Source organism: Carassius gibelio, chromosome A13 (assembly GCF_023724105.1).
Source record: "Carassius gibelio isolate Cgi1373 ecotype wild population from Czech Republic chromosome A13, carGib1.2-hapl.c, whole genome shotgun sequence".
NCBI classification, from domain to species: domain Eukaryota; kingdom Metazoa; phylum Chordata; class Actinopteri; order Cypriniformes; family Cyprinidae; genus Carassius; species Carassius gibelio.
The window spans coordinates 2576975-2603582 of record NC_068383.1 but is presented as its reverse complement, the minus strand read 5'-3'; the positions used below and the strand labels follow the sequence as shown (position 1 = coordinate 2603582).

General features: G+C 33.5%; 1 protein-coding gene across 3 annotated transcripts in view; it reads left to right on the top strand.

Moving 5' to 3' along the window:
* The window catches only part of LOC128025871 (signal-induced proliferation-associated 1-like protein 2), a 105001-nt gene that overhangs the window by 29434 nt on the left and 48959 nt on the right, over positions 1 to 26608 (top strand). For all 3 annotated transcript variants that reach the window (XM_052612447.1, XM_052612446.1, XM_052612448.1), the window contains exons 2-5: positions 14287 to 16057; positions 21019 to 21152; positions 22434 to 22622; positions 25765 to 25939. In XM_052612447.1, the coding sequence (XP_052468407.1) occupies positions 14668 to 16057; positions 21019 to 21152; positions 22434 to 22622; positions 25765 to 25939 (1888 nt within the window). In that variant the 5' untranslated portion in view covers positions 14287 to 14667. The remainder of the gene's footprint in view (positions 1 to 14286; positions 16058 to 21018; positions 21153 to 22433; positions 22623 to 25764; positions 25940 to 26608) is intronic.

The window sequence follows — 26608 nt, the reverse complement described above, 5'->3', positions numbered from 1 at the left end:
GGCTTGAAAAACACTTTATTTTATTTATTTAGTTCAAACATTTTTCTCTCTCTATTTCTTGCTTTGCTCACCATTACATTGAGTACAGGAGCCTTAGAAGTGCTAATGCATCATGGGGGTCGAAAACCAGTTCATGCACTTTGTCTTGATCTCTTCCTGTTTCAAGGCTCGGCACAGTAGATGTGCAGTTTACTCTGTTGGAGTATGCAAAGTGAATGAACTCTAACCTCTTCAGTTTCTCCAGATCCTGTGTTTTTTCACAGATGTGCCGTGTGTTTTATTTGCAGTAAACCCCGCCCCCACAACAAACAACTTAACTCAACTCTACAATTTATGCAGATTTCTGTATTTTCCAGCCTGAATTATGCCTCACATGCTGCTCCACACAAACACGATCTCTGCAGGCTTTGTGAGTTTGAGTCCCTTAAAATACGTGTGTTTGAAGACACCACATACAATAATTCACTTCCCAAATTTGTCATGAGTATCGTGTATAAATCTGGTTTAAACAAAATAAACATCTTGCAATAATTTTCCACCAAGCTTTATAATTTAATTTTTGAAAGTAAAGAAATCAAGACAGCCATAAATATATAGTGTTGCTATTTTAACTGTTAGGTAAAATAATAGCAGTAGTAGTAATTATTATTATATTATTATAATGTAAACTTATCTATTATGTAATTAACTTATCTAATTTTATTTTACAGTACAACAGTTTTATTGCAAAAGTAAAAAATTATTAGATTTGTATCATTTAAAAAGAATAACAAATTAATAATAATAATAATAATAAGTTATTCTTTTAAAATACCCTTGAATAAATTTTAATAATATAAATGTTAATAAAATAAAAATTTAGCAATTTAATAAAAATTGAGCAATTTAATATATATATATATATATATATATATATATATATATATATATATATATATATATATATATATATATATATATATATATATATATAATATGATTTTTTTTTTATGTTTTAATTATTGGAATTAGTATATTTATTGTTTGATACAATTTTTTTAATTCAAATCTTTATTATTTATAATTCAATAATACATTTAGTAATTTAATTATATAATAAATTACATTTAATTTTAAGTTAAATTCTGTAAATATTATTTTGAGTAATAATACTAGTGATTATTACTATTATGATTATTATAAAAATACTCACTTTTAATTTATAATGCAATAGTATTGCAATTATTTTTATATATTTTGTATAATAATAATTTTGGCATCAAAGTGTTGATTAATAAACTATTATTTTGAATAATAATAATAATAGTTCTCTGATCATATGGCAGACTGTTGCTCTTGTAGATGCTCCATGCTGTGAAAATGTGGTTCCACCAGCAACAAGTGTCCTGGAAGGAGCGTCACATGTAGCTCGAAAAAGGGCCGTGTCTTCAGGGATGGGTGTTTAATATGGGCTACTGGCCAGCAATTTCATTTGGACCGAGGATAGATGGCTCTGCTAACAGCACACTTCTATTTTCTGTGGAAGGAAGGATCTGGGGATTTGAGAGGGGAGCGTTCCAGCTGCTCCGGGGCAAACCGTTGACACTGCTTTGGCTCTAAAACTTCAGAAGTTCTCTTTGTCCTTAGCACAAGTCTTCTTTAACATTCTTCTGCTTGCACAAGCTGTCAATGTGTTTGGAAACGTGTCAGAAGTCAATCTCATCACTGCCGTTAGTGGGAATTAGCATCGCCTTCTGCAGTTTTTAGTTTTTTTTTTTTTTTCAGATCAATTACTGTCTTCGCAGAGCAACAGTTTAAAGTCGATCTTGGCAGGTGACATGTTCATAGCTGATCACCTGAATAATAAAACATCTGACCTAATGCCATTGATTTGAAGGGAATATTACACTAGTTTCGAGTTATTTTGTTTTTATTTAATAATAGCAATAATAAAATATTTATTTTTATCACTTAATAAAAATATAAAAAGTTATTATCTTAATTCTTAAAAGCAATGCACCGAAATGAAAATTCTTGGCCGAAACCGAAAACCGAAAAAGAGAAAACCAAGGCCGAAAACCGAAACCGAAATAAATTATGCCAATTATTAGTACCATTGCATTTATTGCTATGACCGTGTACTAACTTTACTAAAATTAAGACATTGCAATTGCATAAATTAATATTCAAGTTTCAAAGATAATTACAATTACATAACTTATAAAAAAAAAACATAAAAAATACATAATTACAAATGATGCAAATATTTATTAAGCACATTGCAACAATGCACAGTATAAAATAAAATTCAAACTAAAAATTTATCCCACTCATGTGTATATTTAATAATAATGTACAGGCCTACTGGCCTGCAGAAAGGTTTTAAAATGAACAGTTCTCTCATAAAAACAAAGTGCATTTAGGTGAAGTGCATTTGAAATTTTTCTATGTAGGACTAGAAAGTGCATCACTTCTCCAGTTGGCAAGACTGTTATCACTTCTGGGGATGGGGACTTCAGACAGATAACCATCTAGCTGTTGAGCAGTTGAGCTTGTCATCTGCCTGACATTTGAGAAATATTTGAGAGAGTGTATTTAAATAAAAATTTAAATTTTTTTTAAATTTTTTTTTAAAATTTAAATAAAGATTTTCTAGCAGAAAATCTAGCATAAATATGGCTACAATCTGATATTATGTATGTATATATGTTTGTGTGTGTGTATAAGAACAAAATAGCCAACGTATTATTATTATTTGAGGCACTTTCTTGCAGAATTCCACTGAACATATCAGACAACGATGGTGCATGCCACTCATCTGGTGCGGAGACCAGTCTTTTCTGCGCTCTGATCTGTCTCCTGCGCTTGGCGCTTCTCCGTCTCCACGCGGGTTCTCCGCATACAGCGCGGCCTGGATCATTTCTCGTGCGCGCTGCCTTATTTCCGCATCCAAGTAATGGTCATTATAACGCGGATCAAGCACATTCGCGATGAAGTGCAGAGGATCCGACAAGATCTCAGTGAGACGTGTGCTAACAGACTCTATAAGACTGTACTTTTCTTTGTTTTCACTTCGTGGTCCGTCTTAATCTCTTTGTTAGGAGACGTTTTAGTGCTGCGAATAAAGGAATACGAAGAGAGAGAATGTTCACACTGGTGTTAAGTGAATGTCGCGTGGAGCTCGTGGTCTGCGCTTTGCAGGTGCATGTGCAGGTCGCGGTTTCTGTTTGCGTCATCACAACATTTCGGCCGTGTTGTTTCGGTGATAAAAGTCTATCGGCCGAAAACCGAAAAGGCCATTTTCGGCCGAAAATTTTCAGTGGCCGAAATTTCGGTGCATCCCTATTATTAATGTATCAATACCAATAATAATTATTATTATTATGATTATTATCATTATTATTATTTATCATGCTGTGAAATATAAAATTTTGTAATTTTACAGCAAAATATTGCAGTAGTTTAAGTTTTTATTTTTATTTAATAATATAAAAATAAATATTATTATTATTATTATTATTGTTATTACTTATGTGGATTTAGATTTATCGACATTTTATTTTAATAATAATAAGTTTTTTTATTATTAGGGATGCATGATATAACGACACCACATCGGTATCGGCCGATAAATGTTAATTTTTCTGGTATCATTATCGAACCGATAAGAGTATTTGTCCGATATCTTAGAGCCGATAAACAATGCATTATTTCCTGCAGAGACACTTCAGATGCGCACTGTTCACCATGATGTTTTTTTATTGCTTGAAATATAATTGGAAACACTTTGTAAAGGAAAATACAGTGAACTGCAACATATGCATCATGACTGTCCTCTTTCAACACACTCAACTGTTTTATCGCCTTAATTTTTTATGTTTTCCAGTTACTTGTTTCCATTATCCATTATTTTATTTATTTGTAAGGCTTTATGTTTGATTTATGTTGAAGTGTTTAATTTAGTGTTGGATTGAGATTTATCGGCCAATATATCGGTTATCGGCTTTCATATTTAAAGAATTATCGGTTATCTGTATCGTCCAACATTTTTATATCAGTGCATCCTTTATTATTATTATTATTGTTGTTATTATTTATAGCCATAATGATATGTAACCACAACATTTTGGCCTGACTGTGCAGCCATTCAAACAGGAACAGCAAACCTGTTTTTTAAATCACATTTTAAATAGCTATTGCAATTTTTATCTGAAAAGTAACAATTACATTTCCTCTCCAAATGATGCAGCTCAGATTCTATTCACAGATTCCTTTTCTCTCTTTGCAGTGACTGAATGTGGTGCATCTCTGCTCTCTAGTCTTTTATCTCCTGCTCAGTTTCTTTATTCTGTCTCGGACCCGTTTTTTAGCGTCTCTTTGATCGTCTGATCCGTGGTCGCTCTCCCTCGTCGCTCAAAATGAAATTTCTCTCTGTAACTTTTTCAGCTACCAACTGTTGATGAGCGAAGGGTGTGATTCCCTACAAAAACTGGCTATTAAATTCCCAGCGGCGCTCGACACAGGCTTCAAAGAGCCCGGCCCGTCTTATTACAGAGGAGCTTATAGACTCATAACGTCCAGAGTAACACGCTGGTGCTAATTTGAGCATCAGCTTGAGGTGGACGCCTCCCCGTCGAGAGGCCGGAGTTATGAGCCGCGGATAAAAGGAAGGGTGTGTTTCGGGGGCCGTTTGGATCTGTGTTCGGGAGGGTTGTATGAGCTGACTTGGCCTTCTTCCCAAACAAACACGCACCGTTAATAATAGCCCATCAGCGGGGCGAGAATCTGTTCCTAATAATGAACTTAACTGGCCTAATGGTTTAATTGCTGGAGTTTTGTTAACAAGACTTGGTCCGTTTTCATTTCGCCTTGATCTTTTAAATTAAGTTTTAGTTTAATGTGTAGAAGTTAAGTAATTAATGTAAATATATTAAATATAAATATTATTTCGTAATTTACTTGTTTAATTTTTACAGTTGCAGTTTAAAATAAAATTATTATGTTTTCTGAAATACTCAAGTTTTTATTTTATAGAAAAATATAAGTTGTAATATTAAATATTTATGTTAAATATTTATCAATTTGTTTATTAATCACTTTAATATTTGTATGTGGTAGTAGTAATATATATATATATTAAAATAACAATAATTTTAAATATAAACATTTTATAATAATAATAATGTTGGTATTACTACTAATAATGTTACTTAAAAAATATAAAACAACAACAATAAAAAAATTACATGGTTTAATGTTTGGAAATTTGAGAAATTAATCAATATAATAAATTCATATATTAGTTTGTACATTTTTAGTAATTTCACAGTTGCAATATTAAATAAAATTATATTATTTTCAGAATTGTTTTACAGCTAAATATAATTTATAATATTTAATATTTATATATTAAATATTCAATGTCTTAATTTGTTTCTTAAATTTCTTTAATATTTAGATTTAGTAGTAGTTATAATAAAATTATAATATCAATTAGTATTGTTATCAATAATAATAATAATAATTATAATAGTAGTAATAAATAAATATATATATTTTTTTATTATTAGTTAATAATAGTTATTATTGTTATCATTATTATTATTATTATTCCATAGCCAAATTTAGATGTAATCACAAAATTTGGCAAAATTGTGCATTTAAATGGTAATTTAAAAAAACAAAAATTCCAGTGAAGCAGAAATGTTCAGAGTGTTTGTGGATCTGGAGATGTCAGTGTCTGGTTACCGTCTCCCATTCTGACAATTTAGTGAGGAATTTAATAATCGGCCCCCCGAATCACCTCAAGGTTAAAACAGCGGCCCTGAAGTGTGATTGAAAGCAGAGCAGTAGTCTGAAGAGGTGAACTTGAGCGAGGTGTAAATTGCTTGTTCTTGTTGTTTTGTGTTCTCAGATAATAGACTGTGAGCTTTTTATTTAACCTGAATGAAGACACAAATAAACATTGTTGGTTAAAGGATGTACATGCTAGCCGAGTTTGAAAAGGAAGGTCTCCCTGAATAGGTTCATTACCTCATTTTGGCATTGGGCCATTCATTATTTATGAAAGCACTTTAGTGCCTTTTCATGCTGTTAGTTGTCTGGTTATAGTCAGTGTTATTTTAACTGAACTGACTGCTTCTTGCCAGCCACTTGTTATTGCAGTCATTGCTATTAGTGGCTATTATTTTTCAAAAGCCAAGTATTAAACTTTCCCACATAACTTGAACTGTTCGTGCTATTCGCATGAATGATTGTTGAAGATATCTTGCTGTTGCTTACATTTTATTTTTCATCTGATGGAGTATAATAAAGAGCTTTTTTAGTCCTGATGAAGGCTGAAATGCATTAACACAACAAAGGACTGATTTTCTCAAGCAGCACCTTTTTAAATCTATTAAAAATACATCTTTTGTAAACTATTGTTTTTTACCGAAATAATGCAGAAATAAAATAAAATAAAAATATTTTATGAAAAACATTCCTTTGCCAACTGACTAAAATAAAACGAGTTTAAGTTTAAATACTAAAAGTAAGCTGCAGTATTCTGAAATGACTAAATAAAATTTAAAGTAAATAGAAATTATGTATATATAACTATTATGCTGTGTTCACACCAAACGTGAATATAGCGTCTGGCGCAAATTATTTAAATTTTTCGTCAATGCAAGAGATTGCGCGGCGCGAATGAGGCGTTTAGCGCAGCGCGGAAGATGCGGATTGACGCACGATTTGAGCATTTCGTGCGATTTGAGCGTTTCGTGCGAAACGTGCGTTAAGAGCGAATGGTGCTTTTTGTGCATTTAGCGTTTGACGCGAATTCGCATCTGCCGCCCGACTTGAAAATTTTTCACTTTGCCGTCAATTCACGCCGCGTTAACCTATCAGGAGCCTGCTAGGAGTCACTTATTCAACATGGAGGAACTACTGATGTTGTCAGTGAGCAGTCAACCGGAGCTATGACAAAAGTTAATATTTACATATATATTTATATATACATGAGCTCTGAGCTCCCGCTGATCGCATGGAGCTCATCTCCGAAATCGGCGAAACACATTTTTTAAATAGACACTGTCTTTATAAATAAACCGCATATTTGAGTTTAAAACAACTACATTCTCGTCTGAAATACTTTTAAAACTACATTTCATGACACGATAACAGTTATATTTTGAAAATTATCTGAATAAAAATGGTGGTTGAAAATGCTGCGTGAACTCAGCTGGCAGAATCTCCCCCATGACGTGAATTTGTGTCTGTTGTGAAGTTAATTTCACGCGCGAATGATCTCAAAATGTTCAAGCGGCAAACTAGACATGGTAGACGCAAATTTGACGCTCTATTTGCGTTTGATGTGAACACAGCATTATAACTATTAAAATGGATCCTGAATTAAAATGTCAAAAGCACATAAGAGAATGACTAAAACTTAAACCAACTATTATATATATATATATAAAACCATAAAAGATCAGTCAAAATATTTTTAAATACTAATAATGTTCTCTTTAAATAAAAGGTAAAGCTGTCACTGGGACCAGACCTTTTCAAAAGGTGCTAATATTTACAGTTTAGTAACTTATATCATAGGTACACTTTAAGTAGTATGCACCCTTAAAGATAACTGTACAAATGTGTACCTTTTGAAAGTGTACCGTCCCATTGACAGCTTTTGAGTGTAGAGTTCGAAATGCTTACATTGTCTTCAGATTTTTTGTACTTTTGTTTATTCTTCTTTACTATTAGAAAGATTGTTGGTGTGTGAATTCAGAAATTGATTTAGAGAATTGTCTTCTCAATATTTTAGATCTAGTGTTGTGTGGGTCATGCTCTCAGTAACCTCTCTGCTGAAGCACAGCTCTTCTGTCAGAGCCGGTTTGGATGATGAGGAGGTTTGCAGTGACCCCTGCGCTCATGGGAATCACAGCATTCAGCGCTTTCTGCCCTGCATATCCCACATCTTTAATATAGTGCATTAAAAACAATTCTATGATATGATTTAAGGCATATTTGAAATAATCAAATTAAATATGAGATATAAATTATGAGCTCAAACCTTTCTAATAAAACACAAACCGTAAACCTTAAACTTGCAACTCTTTAAAAACAAAAACATCAACTGTAATAATCTAACTAGATTATTATTATTATTAATGCAAAACTTGTCTCTGCGGTGACACAGTGTCTGCAGTGTGATTTAAAAATAATTGTGTGGAAAAAAGGTTAAGTAAAAGATTAATAGTAAAAATCAAAAATGAAAAATAATGGTCCATGCACAACTACAACTTGCTGCTATGATGCCTATGTTGTGATTTATTATAAATAATTGCGTGGAAATAAGATGTGTAAAATAAAAAATGTTTTTAAAAAATTTGCTTTCATTTTATATATATATATATATTTTTTTTTTGCCCATTCACAACTCTGCTACAACTACGATAGCACAATGTTTATGATATTTTCTATTACAAAAAATTGCATTCAAGTGGATAAATTTAACATTTTAATTAATAATCAAACAATAAATAAATAAATAAAAAATAAAAGTTGTGGCCATTCAGACCTCACTGCTATTTTGCCACAATAGCTACACTGTGGTTTATTAGAAAATTATAATTAAAAATAAAACAAAAAACAAAACATAAAAAGAATTATAGTTAAGCCCATCCACAACTTTCTATTACAATGTCACAATAACTACAGTGTGATTTATTTTAACAGTTTTATGCAAATAGGTTAAGTAAACAGAAATAAATATTAAATATAAAACTTAAAATAACTTCAGCTTAGGGGTGTGCAAAAAATCAAATGCAATTTTTTTTTTCATGCACATCTCATCAGTAAAGACGCTCCTGTAATTAGAAGTATTATCTCCAGCACATGCGTTCAGATCATGGTTGCCAGGTTTTCATAAAAAATCCTGCCCTGTTGCTTCTCAGAACTAGTCGAAAACTTGCCCAATCGCGTTTCCAGGAGTATCCCCGAAAAAAAAAATGGTTTCCGGGGTTAAAATATAAGTTTTATGGCATGGTTCCCTTGGTAAAATTAGCATTTTAGGGTCTAAATATCACGTTATTGGTATTGTCGCTTCGACCCGCGGACATGAAAAACAACCACAGACTTGGCAACACCGGTTGGCATTTACTACACAGAGCCATAATTCACTGACAATCTACACAAAATCGATTTTAAAATTGCAGGTGATTCTTTGTCGATTTTGAAAGCGATTTTGTGTTAGTTGTCAGTAGACTACGGCTCTGTGTAGTAACTGCCGCTCCACCTGAACCAGTGTTGCCAAGTCTGCAGTTGTTTTTCATGTCCGCGGTTCGAAGCAATCCCAATACCAATAATGTGATATTTAGCGCCTAAAATGTGAATTTTACCAAGACAGCCATACCAAAAAAAAAGTATATTTTAACCCCGGGAAGCAATTTTTAATCTGGGAACCTCCTGGAATCGGGATTAGTTTTGGACTTTTGAGAAGCAACTGGGCAGGATTTGTTGTGAAAACCTGGCAACCCTGATCTGAACACGTGCTGGAGATAATACTTCTAATTACAGGAGCGTCTTTACTGATGAGATGTGCATGAAAATCGCATGCACACCCCTACTTCAGCTTTAATTGTGCATTATATGATGGCAACAATAAAATAAGGTTAGACATTTGTATCAAACAGCATGCTAATATTTACCTCTGGGTCCAGCGATCTCGTCTGAAGCAGATGACAGCGGCGTATGGTTTTAAAGCTGGCTGACAGCAGCAGGTTCTCCTCAATACTCCCACAGCCTCTAATCAGGCCACCATGGCAAAAGATTATTTTAAGACCTGGCGAAACGGCACCAAAGACACGAAACGGCCCATCCAGCGACAGAAAATGAGTTCACTGCCATAATTAGTTTCGCAGAAGCCTCCCCCTCCACCTCCCCGATTTCATTTCTTTGGCCTTGGAGGTTGACCAAAGATAAGGACTGCTGAGCTTTTCTCGTTAAAGACCTCTGTGTGTGTGTGTGTGTGTGTGTTAGACCTCTCGTCATTAGCTTCCTTCACACACACACAGAGGGCCCAGTCAGTAAACAAACCCTGCACAGGTCAGAGGTCGTGGCAGGGATGATGTTTTTTCTGCTGATCATGAAGTTGTGCTGCTGTAGAGAAAGACACGATGGAGAACATTTATCACTGTCTGTGTTCTGGATGGAGACCACCATGATGTCTAGTGTATGTGTGTGTGGCAGATGTTTACACTATCCACAATCGTTCCTCTCTGTTTCTCTGTGGGGAAACGAGCCTCCAACCTCCATCTGATCTGATCTTCTTCTATTTTACATTTTACTAGCAATGCACAATATATTTATTTTTGTATTTATTTTTATAATTAATTAATTAATTTTATTATTATTATTTAAAATAAATATCTAAATATTGGTCAATAATGATTTATGTTTATTAGCTAGTATTAAATATTTAATTGTTAAAAAAACATTAATAATTTAATAATAGTTAAACATAATATTTAGCAAATCTCAAAATGACTATAAATATTACAGTTAAATTATAATAAATTTTTAGGTTGAAAAATAAAATAATTAATCTTATTGGTAATAACGAATATTTATGCATGTAATTTTTTATGTACAGTAATAAAATATAATTTTTTATTAAAATAATTAACAGCTTATTGGTAATAATGAATACTTATGCATGTCATTTTTTATATTAAGTAATAAATTATTAAACATTTCATGTCAGTAATTAAAATAACAGCTTATAGTTAAAAATAAATCATTAATTAATTCATTCATTTTTGTACAATATAAAATGTTTGTGTGTTGGCCATTCAAATAATTAACAGCTTTTGTTAATAATTAACATTTCATTTATTTATTTGTTCATTCATTCATACATGCATTTATTTTTGTACAATATTAAAATATTATAACCTTTGTCAAACATTAAATTAACAACTTATTTTTATTTGAGATAATCACAGCTTCCCTAATTCATTCATTCATTCATTCATTATATAATTTTTTTTTACAATATTAAAATATATATTTTTAATCTTAAAATAATTGTCAGTTTGTTCATAATTAACTTTTAGTAATTTATTATTTTTTTATATTATTTATATTTAAATAAAAAAGTGTGTGTTGTCTATTAAAATAATTAACAGCTTAGTAATTATTAACATAGATTTTTTTCATTTTAGTACAATATTAAAATCTAATAATATTTTTGTCAACCACTGACATAATCAAAAGCATATTATTAGACAGAATTTTACTGTAGCTTAATCTTGAACCTTGCCGTTATAATAGTGTATTATTAGCCCCTGTGTAATGAATTGCTGGTGGTGTTTATCATTTTTTGATTTATTTGGACGTAAGCATCTGCTAAGTGACTAACATCTCCAGGAGAAAGTGTTCTAACATCACAGCCTTCACAAAAAGCCTTAGGAAATCATTGGCAGGGTTTCTAGCATGTGGTTTTCTTAGATGAACGGCTCTGTTTAGACATCATTTGGATTCAGGCGTTTAGATTTGTGAAGAGCTTTTGTGGAAGAATCTTTCTATTGGAATTCAGCAGCTTATTTAGAGTCTCGTTATATTGAAGGAAACACTTTTAGTCACAGTTCAATAGTCTTTGAATGTTTTGAGGACATGGTTTTTCTCAGTGACCCTGCTGTGTGTGTGTGTGTCTTAATGATTGTGTCCCAATGTGAAAAGGGATTACGTAATCGGAGCTCCTCTGTTTTGTCCTTGCTCATCCTTTTAGAAAAGCCTGTTATTTCAGGAAGCACTTTTGCTGCTGCTGCATTTCAATGTGAAAACAGTTAGTTAGGTTACAGCACTGGGATCCAAAATCGTTGTGAAGGACAGTCCAAGGGGAAGCTGTCTAGGAAAAGTCAATGCAATTAAAAACCAATGCAATCAGAAAATGATGTTAGCTGTTCTCGTTTTCTCATTTCAGCTGTTCTAAGATTCACATAGAAATTGCACAATGTAATATTGAAAAGTTTACTTACAACAATGTCACTTTTAGCCTGTTTTTGGACATGCACCATGGTCGTTCTTCAAATTAACATGTGATACCATCATTATAAGCATGAGGCACAGACAGCGAGAGACTTTTTACTGCTGCATGGTGTCTGATGCTGGTGGTTAGGGCTACTCTATGATGATTGAAATCACGAAAATGATCTCAAACAATTAGTAAATACATGTCAGATTGTTATATTTTCTAATGCACGCACAGATTGCATGTATTCTGACTCACTGCACGAGCTCGCGGAGCCAGTGTTCACAGTCCGAAGCATGAGGAAAATCTGTGCTGAATTGTACTGTTGCTCAGTAACATTTTTGTAAAATTTTTGAAAGGCATGTGACAAATCTGCATGCTGTTGTCAACAAAAAGAAGCACTGAGATCTTCCTGCGGGTTTCTGCCAAAATAAAAGCAGACAGAAACCAACAACACCATCTACATTCATAAATGATAGTATTGTAATTTTACTGTTGTTCTGTAAAATAAAATAAAAAGTACAACAATAATTATAAAAATAATTATCTACAACAGCTTTATTAATACATTTATTATAACATTTAAACATAGTGTTTAAACTGGAATCTGTAATATATTTAAATTTTTTAAACGAAGTATCTTCTGCTCAGCAAAGCTGCCTTTATTTGTACAGTAAAAAATGCCTCAATGTCTAGAAAATTGCCAAAAAATATATTTTTACTAACTTTTTAATTTTAAGTTAAATTGTGCTTTGTTGGTATAATTTCTGCTAGAATATATATATAAAAAAGTTCAGTGTTAAGCAAATATTTGTACATTTTTGTAATTTTTTTTTTTTTTTTTTTTTTTTTTTTGAAAAGCAGGACAAAATCGTAAAAAGCACGTTTTGTGAAAATGTGAAAAACCTTGTTTGGTCTTCAGCCTTCTGTTCAGTTTCATTTTGTTTGGCTTCGGCCAAGAATTTTCATTTCGGTGCATCCCTAGTTTTCTCTAGTTATGTTAGGCTTTTGTTAAATGATATGGAAAAATAAAAAAATGTGATTTGTAAAGACATTTTTTGTAAATTCTGCCACAATAATGCCATTTTATTAATTTGTGCTCTTTTCTGCTGAAAAAACGAACAAACAAACAGCTACAGCTAGCCTAAGCTGGTTGACTGGTCTTAGCTGGTTTAAGCTGGACATAGCTTGTTTTCGCTGCCCTCCCAGTCTGGCAAAGCTGGTTTTAGCTGGTTGGTCAGGTGGTCTCCCGGCCTGACCAGCCTGACCAATTAAAGAAGTGGTCAAATCCATCTAAAACTAGTATACAGTCTTGGAAGACCGGCCAAAATCAGCCATCGATCTTAGGCTGTATTCAGCATTTTGTTTTTTACAGCAGGGCAAAATATGTTGTGACTTATTCAAATATTAGATTGCAAATAATTTGGTCATTTTTTATTATTAATTAAATAAAACACATTTAAAATGTAAAAACATAAAGATTGTCTTTTGTACACCAGCTGTGAATTTGGCCAAAACCTGTATTTGCAAGTCATCTCAAAATGTGCTCCATACTAATCAAAAAGGCTTTAACCAAACCTTTGTAATATTGTTAATATTATCATTATCATTAACAGTATTCAGTATTGGCCTTTATATTCAGTGTTTTAGATTCAGTTCACAAAAAGGCTCATAGCATTTACATTGCAGGTCAAGCTATATAATGGATTTACCAGGTTTTTTGTGGACTCATAGCAATGTCAGGTCATATTACATGATTCTTTATAGCACATATATATATGGATGCATGAATGAGGCATGCAGCCGATATTCATGAACACAAAAAACCCATTAAGGTCATCAGTGGCACCTTCCCAACCCACAAATGGTGAGCCGCACAGCCGTGCAGAAGTGAAGTTCAAATGCTGGAGTCCCCACTGGGAACCTTTAAGCCTTTTCTATATATATGTGTGTGTATGTGCTTTATGCATTTATAGTTGTACATGTAATATATGCATTGCAATTTATGACCCCAGTACTCCGGTGTGAATAATTGTGGCATGAAAGTAGCATGTTCTCCTTGCCTAATACATAATCCATTTTTAAAACCATTGATCCTTCCCTTAGGTTTAGCCTTCTGTATGGCTAACAAGACTGATTTTAACCCCTATTTGGCCAATAAAAGTAAGCAAAAGAAATTGGCAATCATATTTCTGAAAGATCTCTTTGTGATCGTGCCTGTTACACCTTACACACCCTGCCACTTGTCTAACAGTTTCCATTGCTTTTGTTTTTCTCCTTGCTCCCAACAGATCACTCTCCTCCAGCTGTTGCCCTAAATTAGCTGAGCTCTGTGAAAGGAGAGCTGTTTCAACTGACCCCTTCTGCTCCTTGATGCTCCAGCCATCCGTGACCCCCAAATGCTGCCTGTCTTTCATCAAACTGGTCACTTCTGGAGAAAAATGGACTTGTAGTGAAGGGTGGCCCTTTATGTGGGCTTACTCCCTCTAGGACGACTCTGAAACTCGTTGAGATTGCTGGCCTGGGACTCAAATGGGTGACCCATGACAATGTAAGCAATAAGGGGACTTGATTTCTCGCTTTCCCAAGCAGCTGCAAGTAGGATATGAGCTTGAGTCGTGGGTATCGGTGATAAAACAAATCTTCCATCGCTTAAGGCCTCCTCTGACGTCATGCAGTCATCTGAGGAATTGTTTAGCAGGAAGCTGAAAGCATTAAATGGGAGTATGGGACATCCGGCAGGCAACACGCAGGGCAAGCTGGAAGGGGGTGGCAAAACGAATGGGACACCTGCTATGCCTAAAATGGGGGTGCGGGCTAGGGCGACAGATTGGCCCCCGAAAAAGGAGGGTTGGGAAAGCCGAGGCGGACCCAACTATGAGACTGTCATTACGGCCTTTCAGAACGGACAGCCAGACCAGAGTGTGGAGATCACGGATTTGGGTGAAGCATCATTGGAGCCTGATTATTCGGATACAAAATATTCCCTGAGTGACCTTTTGAGTCTATCTCCTTTGAAGGGACTGCATCCCATTCGCCAACGGAGTAACAGTGACGTGACCATCAGCGACATCGATGCGGAGGACATATTGGACCAGAACGCTGTCAACCCCAACACCGGGGCCTCGTTGCATCGGGAGTACGGCAGCACATCCTCGATTGACCGTCAGGGTCTTGGGAATGATGGGTTCTTTACTATGTTGCGAGGATATCGAATTGATAACTTGGATCATCGCAGCGCCCCACCTGCCGGCTTCCCAGAGCTCCTTCACTATGACACAACCCTCTCCCCAAGTTTGCAGACCGCTGCACAAATAGCTCGCGGCGAGATCGTCCGCATCTCCGGCTACGACTACGTGGATAGCTCCCTCCTCTACAGCCGGGAAAGAGAGAAGTCCTTTATGCATCGCCTTAAGTCTGAATCATCCGAGACATCGCTTTTCAGGAAGTTGAGGACTATAAAGTGTGAGAACGACGGTCTGCGGCTCTCAACCGAGCAGGACGACCGCCGGCCGCTCAACTTCCAGAAGTGCTTCGCTCACTATGACGTCCAAAGTGTCCTCTTCAACATCAGCGAAGCGGTGGCAAATCGCGTAAGCCTCAGCCAGAGGAAAAACACCACCACTGGAGCTTCTGCCGCATCCCAATACCAAGTCCCAGGAGGTGGACAAGTAGGTGGGAATACAACTGGACCTTCATCCATGTTCGAATCGCCGCTAGGAAGTCGGGAAGACCTCAATCCCAAGGAGAACCTGGATGCGGATGAGGGGGATGGGAAGAGCAATGGATTGGTGCTAAGTTGTCCGCATTTTCGCAATGAGATTGGTGGAGAAGGGGAGAGGAAGATATCTCTATCCAGAGCCAATAACGCCACCTACAGTGCTGGAGTAGAAAACTGCTCTTTCGAGTCCTCGTTGAGCTCCCACTGTACCAACGCTGGTGTGTCTGTACTGGAGGTGCCACGAGAAAGCCAGCCAATCCACCGGGAAAAGGTCAAGCGGTACATCATCGAGCACATCGACCTGGGAGCATATTATTACCACAAATATTTCTACGGGAGAGGTAAGCCTTTTGCATTCTGCATGAAAAACAAGGTAGATTCTTGTTTGTTAAGTTCAACAGGAAAACTAAATTGACCTTTCATTCATGATTCTATTTAAGATGATTCATCAATGTATGCTATTCCAAATTGTTGTGTAATCTTGCTCTGCCTATGAAGCATCTTTCCTCTCTAGCTGATGTCAACAAAAGGTTGTGTTGGGGCTTTTATGACTTTGGCATGAACAGAGTTATTTTTGGGGCTGAGATTTTTGCATTTGCATTTGTAGTAGTTTCCGTTTCAGATCAGCCTCAAAACTTTCCACTACCATCTGCACTTTTATGGGATTGCAATATCACACTAATTTGCCATTTAGTAGATCTGGCCCTTAGTATTTTCATAGATAGGATCTTCAACCAGTGTTCCAATCCTGTACGAGTTTCTATCTTCTGTTGAGCACAAAAAAAGATATTTTGAAGAATGTTGGTAACATTCCACAGTATTCATTGACTTCCATGACATGGAAAAATATAGTGAAAGTGAATGGCTACTGTCAGCTTATTGGTTACCGACATTCTTCAAATTACCTTCTTTTGTGTTCCATATGAGGGTGAGAAAAATGGCAGAATTCCCCCAGTTTTTTGGGGGTTGGACTTTGCTAAAGACCACAAAATGCTAATTAGAAACTGAAAACTGATTTGTTTTGAAGTGTATATATTAAAATATTGTGTACATTAAAAGTATCTGATGTTGGTCTGACGATTTAGGGATCGTAGGTTTTGTGAGGAATGGTGTTTGTTACACATATTGAAAGGAGAAACACTTGTCGCAAGGATTGAGGTGTGAGAATGCTCTCCTGTCATTGGCCTGTGATTTGTCATGTGAGAATGGACAGGGTGAGGTGCAGCTGTTCCCCTCCTCACCGCTCTTCATTAAAACACCTCAGCGTGTCTAGGAATGGAACAAGCAAATGATACCTCAACTTATATTGCACAATGTCATCTGTGTTTAACTGAGAATGTGTCAGCATCTTTCAGACTGTTTTTTTTTTTGCCTGTCTGCACATCTGTATAGTCCTGACAGGATTGTGTTACCCATTCCTACGCTCTGGAAAACAGCTGCTCCAGCTCGTCCCATGAAGAAATGGGTTTCACTCGTTTAACTAAGCTGAATAATGAGCCGCGGCCTGTGGGTGAAAGCTGCGAGTGTGTCTTGCATGTTCCAGCCATAGCAAATGAGACAATTACAGCTCAGCTCAAATGAAAATAAATAATTTTAGCAAGCTTGTTTTGTTGGGAAATAGATAATCATCCACTGTGCCGTGTCACCAAAGACAATTTTCTTCATTTGTTCAGGTTTATATTTGATACTAATTAGTCCCTTGCATTTAACTATTTATTTTAGGGTCTATTTAAAGAGGAAAGGAGTTTCAGTGTGAAAATCAAAATTGATCCTTATGGCTTTGTGAGCTATTAGTTAATTCAAAACTAATAGGCAGATATTGATTTATTTAGTTACTCTTAGGCTACTGTTGGTAATGCATTTTTGCTAATATCTAACTAATAGTTAACAGTAATTTAATGTGGCTTATGCAGTGAAGAGTAACTAAAATAATGGCAAAAGGCAGATTTAAAAAGGAGCTTTAGCATTTGTTTTTCAATTATAATTCAAGTGCGATTTAATGCATAACTTTGAATACATAACTTTAAACTCAATGCATAACTTGAATATTTAAAATTGATTTAAATTGCACAACATCCGTTTTAATAAATGCAATGCATTGCTTGAATGCATAACTAAATTTAATTAAATGGAATGTGCAACTTTGAACTGAATGCAGAACTTTATGTCAGATGCAATGGAATCTATAACTTGAATGCATAACTGTAAATTCTATTCCTAACTTAAATGTATTACTTTAAATTGAATTCAGTGGAATGCATAACTTGAATGCATAAATTACTTCAAGATGAATGTTGGTTTTTAACTATTTAATAAAGAAACTAATTTTATTTTGACAGTCTGACATTCCCTACTTCAAACTAAAAGCCAGGTCCATTTAACCTTTCATATCTGATCATCACCCCATCATCGTCTCTAGAGGGACGTGGAAAGGACAGACCTGTCAACATGTCTCTCTATCCACTTTCACACCTTGCTTTCCATGATGCTTTTATCACCTAGGGAGAAGCATTGATTCCATTAACTTCCTCTCCTGTTTTCCCCTGTTCATGATCAAGATGCTGCATGATCAGGGATGCAAGACTTGACATGCCCACTCTGCATTAATGCTTGACTGTTATTAATGCTTCATCTTTTCTAAAATCATGGCTCAGCTCAGCCTGCTCCGTTGTTGACAAACTGATGTGTCGTAATTAGATTTCACGTTTTGTCTTTTTATCAGGTCAGAGAGTTTAAGGTGGTCATAGTGGTTTTTTTTTTTATGTTTGGTGCTTTGTTCCCAATACCAGGTTGAAACCACTTTCAAAATGACTTTTCCTTTCTGTCCGATTTTGAAATCCAGTTTGACAATCTTACCATTTAACTTTGTTTTGTCGAATATCTATTCAAAATGTCATGTTGCAAAATTAATATTTGTGTTTTTGACTGATTGCCAATGTAAAACTATCTCTGAATCTTTCATATATCTTATTTTTGTGTTTTTCGATTCTGCTTAATCAGTACATGTACACTACTATTCAGGTTTTTTTTTTTTTTTTTTAAAGGTCTCTTCTGCTCTCCAAGGCTGAATTTATTTGGTCAAAAATACAGTCAAAATTTTAAAATATTATTACAATTTAAAATAACAGTTTTATATTTGAATATATTGTAAAATGTAATTTATTCCTGTGATCAAAGCTGTATTTCCAGCATCATTACTGCAGTCTTCAGTGTCACACGCTCTTCAGAAATCATTCTAATATGATGATTTACTGATCAAAAAAACCTTTTTGATTATTATCAAAGCTGGTTATAACTGGATCTTCAAGCAGGGTTCTGATAAAGTCATGTTGTTTAACTCTTTACTTCAGCTTTGTGCTTTAACCTCTTTGAGGAGGATTTAAGGGATAGTTTACCTTCAATTGCTGGTCTTCATTGACTTCCATAGTATGAAAAAAATATATAAATGTTGGTAGCTAAAGGTGAACTATCCCTTTAAGGCCTGTTCGTGGAGGACAGTTTCAGATCTCTTCCATCGTTCAGGACACGGCTTCTATCATAACTTCATATTAGATCATTCACATTAAGTGAGCTGCTCAATCCCTGTTTATTTTTATTTTTTTCTGTTGTTGTCCCACATATTTGAGTTTTGCATCATTATCGCAATGTTTCAATGTCATACGCAGTGTCCATCATGTTGCATAATTTGGTCCGAATGCATGTTTGTCTCTAAAGGGGCTTACTGAAAAGGATATCAAGAAGAAAGAGGTTAAGCTTCGTCTGTGGCGGGTTTTATTTCTGTTGTTAATCTCTGGCGGACCCCTATAGAGATTATGGTTCATATATGACACTAATGTGCTCTGAAACAGACCACATCATTGGCATGATGACATCACAGATAACTAGTAGGACATTTACATTTCTCCATTATAACGCAGAATGTATATATATATATATATATATACACAGTACAGACCAAAAGTTTGGAAACATTACTATTTTTAATATTTTTGAAAGAAGTTTCTTCTGCTCATCAAGCCTGCATTTATTTGATCATAAATACAGAAAAAAAATTAACATTGTGAAATATTATTACAACTTAAAATAATTGTTTTTAAATGTATTATACTTTAAATGATCATTTATTTCTGTGATGCAAAAATGAATTTTTAGGATCATTGTCACACGATCCTTTAGAAATTATTCTAATATGATGATTCATGATCAAAGTTGGAAACAGTTCTGCTGCTTAATATTTTTTCAGAACATGTGACACTTTTTTAGGATACTTTGATGAATAAAAAGTAAAAAAAAAAAGAAAGAAAGAAAAAGTAATTTTTTTTATTTCTTTTTTTTATATAAAATCAATACTTTTATTCAGCAAGGATGTGTTAAATTGATAAGAAGTGATAGTAAAAAAAATATATTATTACAATTTTTTTTTTATAAATGCAGTTCTTTTGAACCTTTTATTGATCAAATATATTAGACAGCAGAACTGTTTCCAACACTCATAATAAATCAGAATATTAGAATGATTTCTAAATGATCATGTGATCGACTGATGTTACATGTGACACTGAAGCTGGAGGAATGATGCTGAAAATTCACACAGGAATAAATTCACAGGAATAAATTATTTTTTTATTTTTTTATTTTTTTTATTTTAAATTATTTAAAGTATATTCAAATAGAAAACTATTATTTTAAGTTGTAATAATATTTCACAATATTACATTTTTTTCAGTATTTTTGATCAAATAAATGCAGGCTTGATGAGCAGAAGAAACTTCTTTCAAAAACTAAATTTCAAAAATTAAAAATAGTAATGTTTCCAAACTTTTGGTCTGTGCTGTATATATATATATTTATATTATTTAAAACAAATGCAAAATATAATTCTCTTTTCATGAAGTGAAATATGTTCTTCACAGACTTAAGATTCATCCTTTTAGTCATACAAATATAATTTCCATTGCAGAAGTTTTGTGGTAAAACGATTTCAGGGATCAATAAACATGAATCATTTCCATTGATGTTGTCCATTTAATCATAAAGTATGAAGGTGAATAGCTGTCTTATGTAAAGCCAGTATGACAGACAGAGTTCTGCTTCCTTTGGTCTGTAGCTCATTATAGAAATAGAGACTTGTGTTTATCATCTCTTCAGTGTGACCTCTCAGATGACCTCTAGCACTAGAGCGGCTGTCAATGGCCACTTCCTGTCGGGCTCTTCCTGTCCGCGCTCTGTGGGATATTCTTGGAAAGCATTATCTGTCCTTCTTGAACCCGAGCTCATATCTCTCCTGTGGTTTAACCCTCAGAGCACCAGAACTACTTCGGCGTGGATGAACACTTGGGTCCGGTGGCCATCAGCGTACGGAGAGAGAAGCTGGATGATGGGAAAGACAAGGACACAGCGCAGTATAACCATCGCATCACCTTCAGGACGAGTCAGGTACTGATGAAAGCACATCACTCACTCAACTAATGTTGATGCACACTAGGATTTGGAATTAATTGTTATTTAGCCTGTTATTTAATTAATGCGTAATGAGAAAATGTATTGATTGACATCTCTAATTGTTTGTTGTTTTATATATATAGATTAAATTAATTAATGAGCTTGGAAATGGTTTCACATTTAAGTTTTATTAAACATTTAAACATTAATATAAGAAGGTAAAACTGTCCCTTTTTCAAACTTACAAGCTATAAAATCTATTAAGTTTTTATTTATGTAAAAAAGTAAAATGTATCATCCCCACTAGAAATCCATTGCCAATAATTAAATTTTTCTGCAAAAAAAAACAAAAAAACAATCTGTCCAAATAATGAAAAATGTGCATATATTTATTTATTTATTTATTTATTTACATACAATTCAAAAATTTCACAATGTAAAGATTTTAATGGTCCTAAAATAAACTTTTTATTTTATTTTATTGTATTTATTTATTATTCATTCATTCATTTATTAATTTAGTGTGTATTATCTTTAATTACATTTAATTTAAATAATAATATTAAACCTAAGTTGAACTTAATTATCTTTATTAAAAATAAAGTTTCCTTTTCAGGAGGTGAAATATTTATTTGTTTGTTTGTTTAATGTTTGGAAAGATGATCTTAATCATCATAAAAATAATTTTTGGTCACGGCCAAAAAATCATACTTTTTTTTCTAAATAATTTCTAAATAATAATTGTACAAATAATATTATTTATAGGATGGATGATTTTTTTTAATGAAATTTCATTTGACAGACCTAAAATAAAATACATTTTCTTCATGCAATATGAGGTGAAATATTAGTATTATTATTATAATTATTGAGGACAGTAAATGCAGATATTGTCTGCATCAGTTCCTCTCTCTAATCAAAAGCGTCGTTGCATTAAACCTCATGCTTTCTGATGGCACTCGTTCTCAATTACACTGAATTATGAAGCCTAGATACTCGCATGAATCAAAACCTCAGAATGGGCTTTTAAAGAGATTTTCATTTCATTGCAAATAACTTGATATCCCAATGGATCTATGCATTTTTTATTGAAAGTATTGAGTTTTCTTATAGACTGACTGGATTAGTATCATGTAGTACTTGAGGTTTGATATATATTGATTAGACTAGCAAAGCCTCGTCATGTGATTTTGATCATTTGAGGCGGGAAAGTGTCCTTGGTGTTTAATGCATGTGTTATAGATGCACTGTTCGATTCCTCTCTCTTTCTCTCAGTTAACTACCCTGCGCGGGGCGATTCTGGAGGACGCTGTGCCCTCCACGGCGAGGCATGGGACGGCCCGCGGTCTCCCGCTGAAGGAGGTGCTGGAGTATGTGGTTCCTGAGCTGAACATCCAGTGTCTGAGACTGGCCATCAGCTCACCCCGAGTCCCAGAGCAGCTCCTCAAACTGGACGAGCAGGGGGTGAGTGTTAGAGAACGAGTAAACCATCGTCCAGCGTGCATATTAGGAATGCACGATTCGGGGAAAAAATCGAATTGTGATTTTTCTGATAAGAATTGCCCAAAAAGAAATACATTTAATGCAATTTAAAATAATTATTTGTGCTGTAAAGCTGCACAATTTGACCGTATTTGGTGAGTGTATATTAAAATAATAATAATAACTAATATTAAACAATAAAATGAATAAAATCATAAAAGATAAGATAATAAAATCAATAAAAATACATTATTATTATTATTGCTACTATACTACTAATGCTACTAGTAATCATATTAAATAAAACTACAACAAATAAAATAAGAAATATTGCTATTGTGTTATTTCACTGTAAAATAATATTAGAGCGCATTTATGAAAATACAATAATAGTAATATGTAAAATACAAATAATTTCCAATTTTTTCTACATTAAACAGCAGAGAGAATACAATTATTATTATTATAATTATTATTATTAATAACAACGATAGTAATTAATACAAACTAAAATAAGAAATATTGCTATTGTAATATTTCACTGTAAAATAAAGAGTTTTTAAAAATAATAATAATTTTATTTCGGATTGTAACTGTAAAATAAAATACTAATATTTATGGCTTTCTTAATTTTCCTGCGGTTAACCATCAGAATTTATTTTGGTGGAAAACCGCAGGAAGTGTGTATTTATTTAATGACGTGCAGCCTTTGCTGTTGTTGTACTTGCACTAAATCATTTCACCATTGTGTATGGTGTCCTTTATTAAATATTTTTGCTGATGTTTTATTACAATAAGCAACATTTTTTGTTGTAATGTTCAGGGAGTGTGCTAGATCAATATTTTTATCATATGTTTTGATATATTTTATACTTTGTCGGTCAGAAAAGGCATAACTTAGTCTGAGTTTAATGCAGCGTCGCATCTTTACTCTGCGTTAACTCGCTGTGTAAAGATTCCTAAAGAATAATTGAAGTAAAGCATTTCTCACAATCCAAAAATATCTGCAACCCAAAGTAACAGAAAGTGTTCATGCAAATAATGCATGGTCATGTGACTAAAAATCACCTTGCAACTGATCTCAGAAACACCGGATACTGATGCTTTATTATCGTCTTTAAAGAGAAGTGTGATGCTGAAGACTGGAGGAATGACGCAGAAAATTCAGCTTTGCATCACAGGATTAAATTATATTTTAACATATATTTGCATAGAACACACTTTTTTTAAATTGTAATATTATATCACAATTTTAATGTTCTTTTTTAATCAAATGAATGCAGCTTTACTAAGCGTAAGAGACTTTCACAAACTTTTGTACACAATGTCTCGGTGTTTCCCTATGACATGAATGTCAGACTGTGGATTAAATTGCCACATTTACTGTGAATTATTTTATTCATTTATTATTATTATTGTCACGATCAGACGTCGTCAGAAAAATCCCCAGGTGTTAAATCTCACATAAGAGAATAACATTCCATCATTGATCTCAGTTTCGTGTTTCTCTGTAGAAGCTTGTAAGGGTTCATCCCAAAAGAGTTGTGTTTTAGCATTGTCCCGTCTGAGCCAGTCGAACAGGAAACTCATGTGTGTGTATATGCAGATTACAGCGAAGCAGGGGAGTCTGGGTAACATGTCGAATTGCTATCAATTAGAACAGACTTCATATGTGTTATTTCTACCATTTTGGCACAAACCACTTCAGTCTCCTGCACAATTTGTATCTAGTTATTTAGCGATTTTGTAGTGGCTCTAAAATGACATGCTTCACCTTTAAGGAACGGCAGTGTGGAGATGAACGGGGGTGTTGACCGCCTCTGGGGAAGCAGGTGTGAAAAACAACACCTATCTCACGTAATGTGCTAATGCCCCCAGTCTGCCACTGTGTATCGCTCGACCTCAGACTGCTGCGCGAGAGTCTGCTGCTCACTCCACGGTGACCGATCGTGAGAAGTGAAGCTTTTCTTGCCATTTCCTGTCCCTTTTTTCTCTCGTATGTGACCGTGATTCCTCGTGGGACGACAGAATCAGTCGAGGCTTAGCAGAAACACAACCTCTGCAGCTAAAAGCATCAGTAGGTTTCTGGAAGTGAAGATCTCATTAGATTTTTTCATCCAACTATGGCAGCATTTTAAGGCATGCCATGACATATGAAAAATTTTTTTTTTTTATATATATATATATATATGTATGTATGTATGTATATATATATATATATATATATATATATATGTGTATGTATATATATATATATATATATATATATATATATATATATATATATATATATATATATATATATATATATGTATATATATGTATATATATATATGTATATATATATATATATATGTATATATATGTATATATATATATGTATATATATATATATATATATATACATACATATATATATATATATATATATATATATATATATATATACATACATATATATATACATACATATATATATATATATATATATACATACATATATATATATACATACATATATATATATATATACATACATATATATATATATGTATATATATATATATATATATATATATGTATATATATATATATATGTATATATATATATATATATATATATATATATGTATATATATATATATATATGTATATATATGTATGTATATATATATATATATATATGTATATATATATATATACATACATATATATATATACATACATATATATATATATATACATACATATATATATATATACATATATATAATATCAATTAGAATTTAGAAATATATAAAATACAGAATACAATTTAATGGTTTAATCTAAAATTAAAATCAAAACTGGAATATGAAAATAAAAGTTCATTAAAAATATTATAAAAGTGCATAAATAATTAAATAACTAAAATACACTGCCTCAAACTAAACAAGAAAATGTATTTTTCCAAAGGAGAAAACACACACACACACACATATTCATGCATTATTCGGTTTAATTGGTTTAAACTATTTGAATAACCCACAATCCCTCTTTAAAGAAGGAAGGAGCCTCTGTAGCACTGATCTGGAGACAGTGTATGACAGTAATGAAATGTACTCTGTGTGTGATTGTGTTGCAGCTGAGTTTCCAGCACAAAGTGGGCGTCTTGTACTGTAAAGCGGGTCAGAGCACAGAGGAGGAGATGTACAATAACGAGAACGCCGGGCCGGCGCTGGACGAGTTCCTGGATCTGCTCGGTCAGAGAGTCCGGCTGAAGGGCTTCACCAAGTACAGAGCTCAGCTAGACAACAAGAGTATGTGCTAATGCTAACACCATCCACATACAGCACAGAGCATATCAGCCTCAGACACGGCACACTCTCTCTGTTGCTGGAAGAAATAGCACTTTTACACATTTACAAAAGAATATATATATATACCTACTAATCAAGGTCTAAGGGTTCCTAGAAAGCTGCAGGCAGGTCAATGTTGGAGCAAAACTCTGGACGTGTGTGTGTGTGTGTGTGAGTGTGAGTGTGTGACCCTGGAGCACAAAACCAGTCTTATTTGTAGCAATAGTTAAAAAAATATTGTTGTATGGGTCAAAATTCTACATTTTTCTTTTATGGCAAAAATTATTAGGATATTAAATAAAGATCATGTTCCATGAATATATTTTGTAGATTTCTTACCGTAAATATATAAAAATTTAATTTTTTTATTTGTAATATGCATTGCTAAGAATTCATTTGAACAATTTTAAAGATGATTTTCCAAATATTTACTTTTTTTGCACCGTCAGATTCCAGATTTTTAAATAGTTGTATTTAAATAGTTGTATCACAAATATTGTCTGATCCTAATAAATCATACAGTACATCATTGTAAATATTAATTATTCAACTTTCAGATGATGTATAATTCTCAATTTTGAAAAATTTGGTTTTGTGGTCCAGGGTTACATTCAACCTATACATATATAT